The sequence below is a fragment of the Nilaparvata lugens genome, chromosome X (assembly GCF_014356525.2).
Source record: "Nilaparvata lugens isolate BPH chromosome X, ASM1435652v1, whole genome shotgun sequence".
Classification (NCBI taxonomy): Eukaryota; Metazoa; Arthropoda; class Insecta; order Hemiptera; family Delphacidae; genus Nilaparvata; species Nilaparvata lugens.
In genome coordinates this window covers 103,205,791-103,220,450 of record NC_052518.1, presented here as the reverse complement: position 1 = coordinate 103,220,450, position 14,660 = coordinate 103,205,791, and the positions used below count along the sequence as shown (strand labels likewise).

Genomic DNA, 14,660 nt, shown 5'->3' with positions numbered 1-14,660 from the left:
TCGTTCATGTTCCAAATTTTAAGCCGATTTTATGTCAACTCAAACCGATTACTGTCGACTACTGTCCATTATTAATATTTGTTTTGGCGGAGTGATAGTGTAAGAACGGCACAGTATGAGAGATTACCAGCGCCACATAGCTTAACAGAAAAGAACTACTAAGACTATCAGCTTGAGTTGACGGTGGAATTAGAACTACCAAGACTATCGGTTCAATGCAGGAAACAAAACATACTTCTCTATGCTGCAGATATTCAAGTCAAGAAGCGTCCACAGGAACATAAAGTTCAGAATATATAAAACTATAATCCCTGAAAAACTGTCCCTGTGTTGCAGTCCTTTTAGAGCCATTAAAATTCATTTTTAACTTGGCTATAAGGTCAGGTAGATTTCCTTCAAAATGGAAGATTGCAAGAGTTACTCCTGTTTTCAAGTCTGGTTGTCTCCATGGATAAATAAATAAATAAATAAATAATAAATAATAATAATCCACAGACCAACACTATTTAAAATTCTTGAAGAGAAAGGCCTGGATCAGAAAACTCGAAAAATCATAGAACAAACATTGACAAACACAACATCAAAAATAAAATTTATGGGAGAACTTTCGAAGCCTTTTGAGATAAAGACTGGTGTTAGGCAAGGTGATGGATTATCACCACTGCTCTTCAACATAGTTCTTGATAGAGTAATGGAAGAATGGGAAAAGAAACTGAAGGAGGTGAACCACTGGAAGCCAATCTCGCTGGGAACCAAGAAAAATAATCTTCAAATTCCATACTTAGCTTTTGCAGACGACCTTGCTATAATGTCAGATTCATTGGAAAGTGCAATAAAACAAATAGAAATTTTAAAAGAATGTGCTGAACAAGTAGGCTTACAAATATCATTTGAAAAACTGTTTTCACAACATCAAATATAGAAGTTACTAAATTACAAACAAAATATGGAACAATTAAGAAGGTACCATACTTTAATATCTTGGGGAAATTATATCAGAAAAACATGCACAAAATGAAAGGATACAGAAAGCTCGTAAAGGCCTAGGGCTAGTGCAATATATTTATAATAAGAGATGTATGTCTATCAATACCAAAATCAAACATTATAACGCAGTAATCAAGCCAACAATGTTGTATGCCAGCGAGACCCTAACACTTAGCAGAAAAACAGATACTGAAAATTTGAAAAAAGAAGAAAGGAAGATAATTAGAAAAATACTTGGACCAAGAAAGACCGAAGATGGTTATAGACTACAGAAAACAGCCAAAGTTGAAGAATACTCTAACATAGAAGCAGACATCAGGAAAAGGCGCCTTAAATTTTATGGTCACATAATGAGGCTTCCAGATCACAGACTTACAAAAAGAATAGTAACATATGTAGCAACCCTTAGTAATGGAGGTGCATGGATGAAAAACGTCAAGAAGGACTTAATACTTGCTAACATTAACAATGATGAAATATACAACAGGAACAGTTTCAGAGAAAAGGTTGAAAAATGGGAAGTTAAACCAGAGATGACTGTGCCAAGAGTGGGAACAAAATGGAGTGAAGCAAGGAAAGCGGAGTTCTCACTGAAAATGAAAAACTGGTGGATTGATAAAAAGAACAAGAAAAACAAAAAATGAACCAAATTTTGCTCAGCGTCTTCCATCTGGGAGCTTGACGGCTAATAATAATAATAATAATAATAAATAATACGCACAGTGGTCACTTATGGAAGTGAAGTGTGGATATTATCATCCAAGGCTGCAGCAAATCTAGACCGCTGGGAAAGGAAAATGCTGCGTAGAATATACGGACCTGTATGTGATGGAGGGTGTATGGCGAATAAGAAACAGCAATGAATTATCTGCACTCTATAAAGAGCCGCCCCTGTCTGTATTTATGTCAGACTGAACCGCTTAAGATGGGCAGGGCATGTGGAGCGGATGCCAGACACTCGGTCTCCCACAAAAATATATATGCGACAACCGGGAGGCAGAAGACCGGTGGGAAAGCCAAGACTGAGATGGGTGGATGGCATCTCAAAGGATGCTGCAGAACTTCTTCGCATCAGGAATTGGAGATGAAGGCAAGAGATCGTGATGGATGGAGGCGCAGTATTGAGGAGGCCAGGGCTCGATTTGGGCTGTAGAGCCATGGAAGAAGAAGACTATCGGCTTGATTTAACAGTGAAATTCAGAACATAAACGCCCTATACCATGGGATATGTTCTTATGTTATATTTCATCAAACGGCACAGTATGAGAGATTACCAGCGTCACATAGATGTACGAAATATAACTACGTCTGTCTATCAGTTTGAGTTAACAGTGAAATTCAGAACATAAACGCCCTATACCATGGGATATGTTCTTATGTTATATTTCATCAAATGGCACAGTATGAGAGATTACCAGCGTCACATAGATGTACGAAATATAACTACGTCTGTCTATCAGTTTGAGTTAACAATGAAATTTGGAACATAAACGCCCCAATACCATGGGATATGTTCTTATCTTATATTTCATCAAACGGCACAGTATGAGAGATTACCAGCGTCACATAGCTTCACGAAAAATAACTATTAGGACTATCAGCTTGAGTTAACAGTGAAATTTGGAACTTAAAGCCCTATACCATGGATATCTTTTTAAGTTATATTTTATCAAACGGCACAGTTCGAGAGATTACCAGCGTCACATACCTTCACGAAAAAGAACTATTAGGACTAACAGCTCAAGTTAACTTTAGAATATAAACGCCCTATACCATGAGATATCTTCTTATGTTATAATTTCTCAAACGACACAGTATTTATTTATTTACACATTTATAGATAGAACATCATTCTCAATTATGAAAGATTGGAAAAGGAACAACAGTCTTAAAGCCCAAAACTGTTCTTTTCCCAAATTTGGATAGATATTGTCCAAAAATAGGTTATGTTTCATAAGTTTTTCCAATTTCGAGTCCAAAATATATATAAACTTGGAATTTAGAATTTAGATGAGGTTGAAGAAATGAGACGGGGCCGCCGAAAACAATGGATGGACAGGTAGAAGTTCTAGAGACCCTTCAGTGGTCACCCATTGTTAATAAATTTCGACATTTTCGTGGTCTATTGTTAGGTTTCCACTCCGAGCAATATATTGGTGGACCAGTGTGGTTACTTGAAGGCACTTTCAGCTGTAGACCAGTGGTAGCATGCAGTGATTGGATGAACATACACATTACTATCGATGATAAGTACAAATTTAGTCAAACGTACGTGGTGTGTAAAGCCCACATCGATTTTTGAACGTACATTTGTTGGACGTCTTTATAAATTCCACGAGATTGAATGGGACTTGACAAACACATACACATGATACACATCAAATGTTTGCCAAGTTGTGTTCAATCTAATAGAATTTGAAAGGACGCCAAAAAATCGTACGATCAATAAGTATCGAATCGTATTTAACTCAAGTTAGTCAGTATACAGCTTGTGAGGAAGTTGAGTTTCATCAAATTTAATGAACAATTTTGAATAATACAATAATTACAAGCACTTGATCACTGATTTACATTCAATAATTGCAGAAAATACAAGTAACAGATGTAAGACGCAAAGTAATAGATAAGTTGGTGCTACCAGATAGAATTGCCTTCAGGAAAGCACACGGGGCCACTAATGAGGGTGATGTAGCGGAATCAGAGGACAATAAAGTATGCTAGTCGAGAGTTAGAGGATGCACCTTTTTGGAACAATAGCCCAGAGCACAGGTAGCACGGCCCCGTCTCCTTTCTTTTACCCTTTAGATGAGTTGAAAACCAAATTAAATAAAAAAATAAATATAAATACAAATCTCTTTCATTTTCATTTGAAAATGGCATCAATGTCCGAAACATGTTGTGATAAAATATTTCAAAGGGTACTAAGATTTTTATTTATATTTATATTAAAAGTAGCCCTAAAGAAAAAATACAATAAATAAAAATATTTCACTAAACCATCACTGATAACTGGAAAATACTGTATTAAATTATTGAAAATTATAAAAACTTGAAAAGAAACTCAGATATTTCTGAAATAACAGCTGTATTCAGTATAACCTGCTTCACATAGCAAGAATAAGAATGTGTTTTTATATCTTTGAGCACATAAAAAATGGCAATTGGAAACGTCAATAATACAATATAATACTAATTATAATAAAAATTATAATAATTTGGTCAGTCATACAATTACAATAAAATAACGTGTACATAAATATGTACAAGTGTAAAATGTAGTGATTTCATATATACATACACAGGCAAAAGTCATGGTCAGCCTTGTGGAAAAAATAAAAATTGATAAGCTCAATAGGGTCATTCTAGACTTGAACGGAGTTTGGAAATTAAAGTTTGAAAAAGTTTTCCATTCTCACTTGGAAGAAGTCATCAAGAGAATATAGAGGGTTTTGCAGAAGAATTTTCTCCAGTTCAGATTTGAACTGAAAAACCCTCGCCGAGCATGGCAGCACATTAAAAAGCTTAAGCGAAATGTGTTTGGGACTTTTTAAAATCTTCCCCAACCGAGAATATGCAACATCAATTTCAGATCTGTTTCTTGTATTATAACTGTGCACTTCATCTCTGCAAAGGAAGCTGTCTATTCTCCTCTTCACACTCATTAAAAGCCTAAAAGCTAACATGCTATAAACCGTCATAATTTTCTCCTTAACTTCACGAAATAGAGCTAATAGGACTATCAGTTTGAGTTAACAGTGAAACTTAGAACATAAGAGCTCTATACCATGGGATATGTTCAATTTTTTATGCTACTACCTATAATATAGAAAAAAAACTGACTGGCTGGAAGTTAGAAGCACCAGATGGTCTCTGAATGGTGCTCCATGGAAAATAACTGCAAGGACTATCAGCTTGAGTTAACAGTGAAATTTAGAACATTAAACGCCTTATACCATGGAATATCTTATGTAATATTTTACTTATAAAAAAGAATTATAGTACCCTTTAAAATTAATAAAATAATAAAACAAGAATACAAATTGTAACGTAACTACCAGTTTCGGTGATTACAACATCGTCAAAATAATAAAACAAGAATGTTAAATATTTTATAAAATAAAAGAAACTGAATCAAGCTAATTCTCTAAGCTAATTACCAATTAATTTATTTATAATCTGTATACACTGCATTCGAACACCAACAGTTCCGTGCCTGTTTATTATTTTTCGCCCCACTTGGATGTAATGAGCTGGTTTTCGTGCGTCATATGGAGGCCGAAAACGATTGTTTTCCGACCAGGCCGGTAAAACTTTACGGCCCTAGGGCTGTAAAATGACCTTGAATAACAGCTGATCGTGTCCGATCTCACAAAAATCATAGAGATAATCTCATAACGACTGTAATAATCTATATAATTATGTATCGTGAATCGCGGTATCATGTCTATAATATATTTTATAAATTACTGTTTCATAATTTAATATTTATTATTGTGTTTTTGATATCAAACAATAGAATACGATGATATCTCCATAGCCTCAACATATAATGTTGGCTACATTGTCCATTGTCAGAAAGGTACGTATCGCAAGTATTTAAAAGTGAAGAATCGAATTTGAAATCAAAGTACAATAATTGTATCAATATTTAAAAGTGAGGTAGAGTAATAATTGTTTCTTTTTTATTATCGAATTCCACTTCTTAATGCAATACAATCAACAATAATAATAGGAAAATACAGCAGAGATCTAAAGTTTAAGGTAAGCCTACTGGTGAAACAGCCTTGACTGAAAAATACCTAGTAATTTTTCCGTAATTCATTATTAAAACTTTTAGATAATTTTTCTTCAATATCAAACCATATAGAGAAAACATTAGGCCCACTCAAGATTGAATCTTCGAATGTTTTCTCTATGATTTAACTATTTTCAGAGCAATATTTTGTTGTGAAAATGCCGGCAAACCGGCTTCAAGTTTGCCGCTATAGCCTACACTATATTATAGTAGCCTACATACGTTACCTGACTTACAGGCCTCTACGATCAACATTACCCAATGGCCGAGAGCGTAAAGGCGTAATACATCAAAGCTCATTACAAACATGATCTAGGTTCGAACCTCGGTCAATGATATTTTTTTTGTCGATGAATTTCGACTTTTTTAGCTATTTTTTTATTAGTTACCGTAATTTAAATTTCAATCAATTTTTTAGATATATTTTGAGACAAAACTGTGAAATATGCAATTATATTAATTTTTTAATCACATTATTTCAAAATAGTAATGAAAATTCTATTCATCCATCTATCCATGAGATATTGCACCAGGCGCAAAGTGCGAGCTATAAAAATTCAAACATTATTCGAAATATTAATAGTATAAAAATATTGTCACTATTGTAAATTATTAATTAGTAATATTGAAATTAATTGACAGTGAAAGTTGTCATAACCAAGATTCAAACTATCAAAATACGCTGTTTGAATTTTGTTTATTTTCCAATATCTTCTATATTGGGAAGTTTTTTTTTGGTGTGGCGAAAAATAGCGTTCGCAACACGGGCAAAAATGTTTCTCCGGCTCTCGAACGCTTCAAGTTCTCGACTTCGTCTCGAACTTGAAAACCGCGATCTCGAGCCGGAAAACGTACATTTTCGACCCTAGGTGCGAAATATACTATTTCGCCCCACTTGGATGTAATGAGCTGGTTTTCGTGCGTCATATGGAGGCCGAAAATGATTGTTTTCTGACCAGGCCGGTAAAAGTTTTACGGCCCTAGGGCTGTAAAATAACCTTGAAGTCAGCTGATTCTGATTTGATGTGAACGTGTGTACAAAATGGTTTATGAAACGGAATCAGTTTATGCTTCTAGAATTGAATAAGTATTCTGCAATAAGATACTATCATTTTATTTGGATGAATAAAATACAGATACGATATATATTATAAACTATTCAAATTCGATTTTCAGAGTAGGATAGAACTTCTAACTTAAACTTCCGAAGTCAATGACAACAAGCATTGTTGACGTTGACATTCAGATTGGCCAAATTTCAAGTGTGCTAAAACAGCTGATCAAAAAACTTCATTATTTGTGTTTATTATTCAAGAATCAAAACATTTATAATAATATCATCTTATTGTCATTTGGAAGAATAAAAAGTATAAACTCAACCTCTTACATAATTGAACATAATCTTTTAGGTTATTTAGACAAATCAGAATAAAAAATAAAAATACTTGGACAATTTCCTAACATTCAGATTACCTCAGATTTGCTAGAGCTATGACCTTCCTGTTTTGCTTTCGAAAGTGCCTAATAAACGATTATTCTCATATTTAAATTGTTTATTTTTCTGTGTGGCGAAAAATAACGTTCTCACCATGGGCAAAAATGTTTTTCCGGCTCTCAATCTTTTCTAGTCCTCGGCCTACGGCCTCGGACTTGAAGACCGATTTCGAGCCGGAAAAGTCTCATTTTCGGCCGTAGGTGCGAAATATACTATTATTAATTCTAAAGGGTACTATAATTCTATTTTATAAACACAAGAAAGTAGCCCTGAATTCATACATTTTTATAGTTATTTGTGCAACTAGTGCGCAAAGTGACAGTTTGCTGCACCGAAAGAAACGTTTACTTAAGTATATTTAAGTCTGGACAAGAAAATGTTACCTCAAATTTCAGGCCAATTTCCATACTTTGCACGGTATCAAAAATAATTACAAAATGCGTCAAAATACAACTCACAAATTACTTTGAGAGTAATAGTTATTTGTGCAACTAGTGCGCAAAGTGCCAGTTTGCTGCACCGAAAGAAACGTTTACGCCCGAGCCGTAGGCGAGGGCGGAATGGTTTCTTGAGTGCAGCAGAGGAACTTTGCGCACGTATTTCACATTAAGTTTTTCCTACAGTTACCATTGAATATGAAAAGTGAGTAATTATGGGTAAAATTGCCTTAAATGCATCAAATGTTTTTCTGTGTAATTTTATTATTGATAAAAACTTAATCCTAAAATCCTAAAGTCCTCGTTGCCCTTGGTTATAATATATAATGAATAATAATTAGCGCGTGAGGTCCTGCATTCCTAGCTGCCACCGTTTTAGTAACAAAGTCCTGTTCCTTCCAGCCGTGCTTTTTGTACACCTCTCGCAGTTCCTGGTGCTGCCACATGGTGAACAGAACTTGGCCTCCGAATTTCAACACCCTTGGCGTATACTTCTGCCGTTGTCTGGTTATGTTCATCAGACGCTCCACGCCACCAGATTCAAGCAGAGACCTGCAATACAAATAGCATCTTATTGTTTACATCAGTTTAGAACAACATACACCACATCAACAACAAAACCAATATTGTTCTTACAACACAATAACAGAATTATCAAGTCAATCGATTCATTTATTTCACAAACATAATAAAAAAAACCAAAGAAAATACAGTCGAACCTCTCTATAACGAACCTCCACTTAATGAAATCCTCTACACAACGAATTTTTACCTGGTCCCATGACATTTTAGAGTTTTGGCTGCTTATTTACCTCTATGTAACGAATTTCGGACCTCTCAACAACAAAGTTTTCTCTTGACTTCAATATACAAAATGTAGTGTGTATAGGAAGCAGACGGTCATTTTCAAGGAATTGTTGTTTCAGCAGAAAGGTCAATAGACTAAAAATGATGACAATTCAGGTAGGAAGAAGATAGGGTGGTAGACAGTCAATAGAGGTTGAAACACATGTTGGAAATTGAATGCAAGTTACTGGAAATTGAATTCCAAGAGCTTGTCATTTGTAGACCAGGCAGGTGAACGACTGGACTTTCCCATTCTTGCTCTTGTCACACATTTCAATTCATTGAACTGACTATGATGATGATGGCAAACCTGAGGAGAAGAATCCGTCAGATCAAGAAATTCTAGAAGCTTTCAAAATGATTAGGCAAGGATTAAAACTGAAAAATGTACCAGACAACATTCGACTTGTTCGACTGTTTGAATAGAAATGAGTCGTTTATTAAACATGATGTTTTATCCAAATGCAAAATTCAACCGAGAATTACTCACTTTTTCAAATAAAACATTAAAAAATAGTAAAGTTGAGTTATTATAGTATTTATAGTGAAGTTATTGACAAAAGTACCGTATTTAGCGTTCAATCTGATAGTAGTGTAAAAAGTAGCAAAATAACTTTGGTGAATGAAGTTTAAAAATATTGCTACTGAGTATGTACTTTGATTAAACTCTACTAATAGTACAAATCAAGCTTTCTGGGAATAAATTGGTGAGTTCACTTACTTATTACATTCTATAAATATTCAAAAAAAACATGTTTTTTTTATTTTAAACTGCATGAATTTTCAAATTTACATATTAATATTGGCCTAATAGTACCCTACATAAGTTCGCTATGATATGTTTTATGTAGGTACCATACTAATTTATTTACCGCCGTGATAATATATAACAAGATTCATAAGATCGTGGCAGTTTTCTTGAGAGAGCAACCTCTCAATAACGAATACTTCTCTGCAGCGAATTTTTTCTCGGGATAATCGACTTCGCTATACAGAGGTTCGACTGTATATTTGATATGTGAAATAAATAATAATACCAGCTATTCAATGAGTTTGACGTGATGGATCCAAGACAGCTTTACTCCAAGGAGATACTATGCAGATTACACAAGAACCCAACAACATTTCAAACCAGAAACCACAACACCAGATACAGGAATCTTCTCATCACCAGTGTTGCAAAGAAGGTACTATACCAGAGACATTTCAATCATTTAGCACCAAAATTATATAATCTACTTCCTGTAAACTTTACACAGATTAATCATCCTAGAAAGTTCAAAACAATAGTACACAATTGGTTGATGAGCAAAGGAAAACATTATTTCAAACAGCAACTAACCACCTAATGACTTACTAAACACTAATTAATAATACGCACAAAAAACAAACAAAACCTACTCTATAACATGGTACGCCATAGTGGAGTAGGTCAATTTCCACACAGAAAACACTTAACAAGTAGAGGACACATCATACGAATTTTTGTAACTAACTATTGTATGTAATTGTAATTTATCTAATATTTCGTGTAATTGATGTTGTAGTTTTAGTTTTTTTTTGGAAAATGAACATTTATTTATTTTATGTTATGTGTGATAATATGATTGTGAAATGTGATGGCTATGTAAAGTGTAACTAATGTAAACTATGTTGTAGTTTTAGGTTTTTTTTTGGAAAATGAACATTTATTTATTTTATGTTATGTGTGATAATATGATTGTGAAATGTGATGGCTATGTAATGTCTAATTGATCAATTAGCAAAACAAAAATCAGTGTTCTTTACCTAGAAAATTCGGCATTCTTCTTGATCACTTCATTCAATGTGGCCAAAACAGCTGCTATGGTGTCATCAGAGGTACCTTGGTCATGCTGTACGTTACCAGATGGCAGCTTTTGAACAAGGTCTCGCATTGCATATTTACCTGAAACAAAATAATGTTCTTTATAAATGTCTATCACACTGGAAAAAATCAAAATTTAATAATTTAATAACAAAATTTATAATTAATTTCAAACGAAAATTTAAATTAAATGCTGTAATTCACCCCGAAGACTTCTGCTAATGCAAATATTGACAACAAAATAAACAGCTAGATGGATACTCGATGAGCGCTACTATTCAAAAATTAATTGTCAGCCCGGGTACCTCCTAATTGCCGGTCAGGAATGATTATCGTTACACTAAACTGACAATCCAGAAAGTTAATGAGCAGTTGAGCTCTCTATTAGACTACTGCATCGTTATTACTTTACAGCTGATTCAGCTCTGCTTGTCTTTAGGTCAGGTCTCCAGAGTATGGAGCACAGATTGTGATGTCCATAAATTCAAGTTTAGTTCTAATTACTTCTCGTATTAATTTACAGCATGACCTACATCATAAAAAACAATATCACATCAGATATACAGGGTCTCTATAATAAGTAACCGGATTGAACTCAGCGAATTTTTTATTGGCAAAATATGTAAAATAATTTTTAGGAATCTTCAAAGTAGTCCCCATTAGAGTCGATAACACGCTGATACCGGATTTTCCAATCCCTGAACGCTCCCTGGAAGTCGGCAACCTCTATGCTGTCTAGAGCCCTCGTCGTGGCTGGATGTATCCGTCCTGGAGTGCGACGGAACATTGTCGTGATGGAGGATCCACGCATCGGTAATCCCCGGACGGATTCGATGAACCCGGGCGGTTAGTCGACGGAGAACCTCTCTGTAGTAGTGGCCGTTCACAAAGATTTTGTGCCACCCGGCCAAACTATAAAGGGCCAGTACTACAGAGAGGTGCTCCGTCGACTAACCACCCGGGTTCATAGAGTCCGTCCGGGGATTGCCGATACGTGGATCCTCCATCACGACAATACTCCGTCGCACACCTGACTGCTCGTCACCGAGCACTTGGCCAAACAGTCGAGGGTAACATTGCCACATCCTCCTTACAGCCCGGATATGGCACCAACGGACTTATTTTTGTTCCGCAAGATCAAGAGACAACTTAAGGGGACGCGGTTCAGGACTCTGGAAAACGTTCAACGTGCTACGACGAGGGCTGTAGACAGCATAGATGTTGCCGACTTCCAGGGAGCGTTCAGGGATTTGAAAATCCGGTATCAGCGTGTTATCGACTCCAATGGGGACGCATTGCATATTTACCTGAAGCAAAATAATGTTCTTTAAAATGTCTATCACACTGGAAAGAATCAATAAACAATTTACTCAAGACAATGTACAACTAACTATTCGCCATACTTAATAAAATTTTTGGTGAAAGTTGATGAACAGTTGGGCTCTCTATTAGGGTACAACCACACTGAAAGCGGAGCGTGGCGTGGCGTTCTAATGTGCGTACAGATTTACGCCCGCGAACATGAGCAATTCACTTTTAATCAGCTGATGCCAAGCTTTTTATATCTGTATCTTACCGTTTCTGTAAAAATACAGATATAGTCAGCTGATTAAAAGTGAATTGCTCATGTTCGCGGCGCGTATATCTGTACGCACCTCTAGAGTGGAGCGTGGAGTGGCGTGGTCAGAGCGTTCATGATACACACAGGAAGCGTCTGAGCGTCAAGCGTCAAGGGCCTAGAGAATGGCGTTGTCTATGTTTGCAGGGACATTACTTTGTGAGAATAATTACTTGAAGTATTGGATATAAGCTAAGCCTGCTAGGACAGAGTGGGTTAATGAAATTAACTTTAATCGTCGACTATTTGTTGAATATTACCATCTGTTTAATGTGTTAAGAGAGCATGAGTCCCGATTTTTTGAGTACAAGCGAATATCAACTTCATTGATTATATTTTGACGAGAGTGAAGTCTGATTTGAAAAAACAAGACACTAATTGGAGGAATCCAATATCTGATGAAGAAAGATTGTAATTAAAAATTATTACAAAGTTTAAAAGTTTGAGTTTGTTCAATGGTTCCAACTTTTTTAAATAACTCAGTATTATTCGTTAATATATTATTCGTGGAATATTTCTGATTAATTTTTCAATTCAAGCCATCTAAATTCAAAATTTATAATTTTCATGTTTATTTTGGAATGAAATTTTATAAAAATTGTGCACGTGAAATTCTAACCTTACCTTGGACTTTGTCACCTATAAATTTGGAAGAAAAATAGCACAAGGACTACCTTATTATTTGATCTACCAATGTTATTACATAAGTGTCATTTTCATTGTAAATAAATAAATAAATAACACTAAGGAAAACCATATTTCATAGGAATATGAATGAAATGGATTGGAATAGCCTTACTTTTGATTTCAAAGTGCAATACATGAATGTTCTCTTTTGAATTATCAAATAATACACATGACAGGGGAATTTGGCCAAACATTAAATTAATATACTAGTGTACTAGATGGTGGGAAAATGTAGTAGAACAAATGCATTATTATGTACAAGAGTAGACCAGACTGGCACCCGCACATTGACGCTCCAAAAAACAAGCCAGCTTGTTCCAAAGTTTGACGCCACGCTCCGCTCCGCTCTGCGAGTAGACGCTTCCAGTGTGTTGCAGCCTATTACTTAACATGATATTGTTAACGACGCTCCTCAACGCCACGCCACGTTCCGCTTTCAGTGTGGTTGTACCCTTAGACTACTGCATCGTTATTACTTTACAGCTGATTAAGCTCTGCTTGTCTTTAGGTCAGGTCTCCAGAGTATGGAGCACAAATTGTGATGTCGATAAATTCAAGTTTAGTTCTAATTACTTCTCGTATTAATTTACAGCATGACCTACATCATAAATAACAATATTACATCAGATATACTCATATCTTCTATAGAAGGTAGTGGGGAAAGGCAGAGAATCGGGAACGCTGTTCTCGACTGCCATTAAAACGTAGACCTCACTATAGCACCTGATTTTTCAACTGATTTAGAATGTAAAGATTCTACGATCTTCTAAAGCTGCCAACCAGATTGCAAGCATTGGAAGATCCTAAAATATTTGCGTCATACCACCTGATCCAATGCAATTCATTGGCTTGCTTCAAGAATTTGTTCAAATATTTACTTGATGGTGACCAAGCTATTGAGAGAAGGCCTGTCCGGAACAGACCATTGCACAATCAACAAACCATTGCACAAAGCAACAGCTTTGGTTGCTTACAGCCCTGTGCTTGAAAGGACGTCAGATGTCATGAGTACGGAGTTAGTTTTCACTAAGGGTCGGTTTCCGAGCTCGGGATTTAGCTAAGTTCTGGACTTTAACTGGCTTTAAACTCTGGAGTCAGAAAATTAGCTTTCCGAGTCAGAGCGTTAACGTAGTTGAGGACTTAAATAGACTCTGGAGTTTAGAGATCACGTTAGACCCTAAAGTTTATAATTTCGCTTTCAGAGCAAAGGGCTTATAAGTCCAGGACTTGAATTAGATTCTCGCCTCTTTCCGAGTCAAGGATTTATCAAAAATCGTCAAGTCCAGGACTTGAAACAGCGTGATTTTAAACCCTCGACTGGGGTAGGGTTTAAATTCAAGTTCTAGACTTAACTGAGCAAACACAATTCAGTTATTGTTTTGGAGTAGATAAAAAGCCAAATAGATGTCATGGAATACCTAAATTATTTGGATTAGTCCATCTAAATTCATAATTTAAAGTTTGCAAGTTCATTTTGGAATAAAATTGTATCAGAATTATGCGTAAAAAACTAACCTCATTTTACAACTGTGACATAACCTAAAAATGTTCAAGCAAAATAATACAAGGATTGCCTTGGAATTTATATTCCAATCTGAATGTTATTAATCAATGTCATATTCAACATATTAATAATAATAATATAACAATAATAAATTATTATTCCAGTTTTTTTTAAACAATAAGTTTTCAAACTCAATAGCCTAATGAAATGTTTATTCGAAAATCACTGGTTAGGATCAATGATCAATAATAGCATAACGTAAAATGAAATGTTTATTCATTCACCTTTCAAAGGTTTTGCTTTGAATAGGCTTACAAAGAAATTGAAACGTATTTTTAGTTTTTTTTTACAAAGTAGTTTGGAGAGCATGCTCATTTGAATAATCCCGCTTCAATCAGCTGTTCCCGTTTTGCTATAATGCCAACAATACAACAGCAAAATATTG

The 14,660-nt window shown here is 35.2% G+C and overlaps 1 protein-coding gene across 6 annotated transcripts in view; it reads right to left on the bottom strand.

The window, feature by feature from the left end:
• Positions 1–8,058: 8,058 nt before the first annotated feature.
• LOC111052909 (catenin delta-2) overlaps positions 8,059–14,660 on the bottom strand; it is a gene marked incomplete at its 3' end in the record, with an annotated part of 143,475 nt that continues 136,873 nt past the window's right edge. For all 6 annotated transcript variants that reach the window (XM_039442891.1, XM_039442894.1, XM_039442895.1 and 3 more), the window contains 2 exon segments: positions 8,059–8,266; positions 10,349–10,487. In XM_039442891.1, the coding sequence (XP_039298825.1) occupies positions 8,059–8,266; positions 10,349–10,487 (347 nt within the window).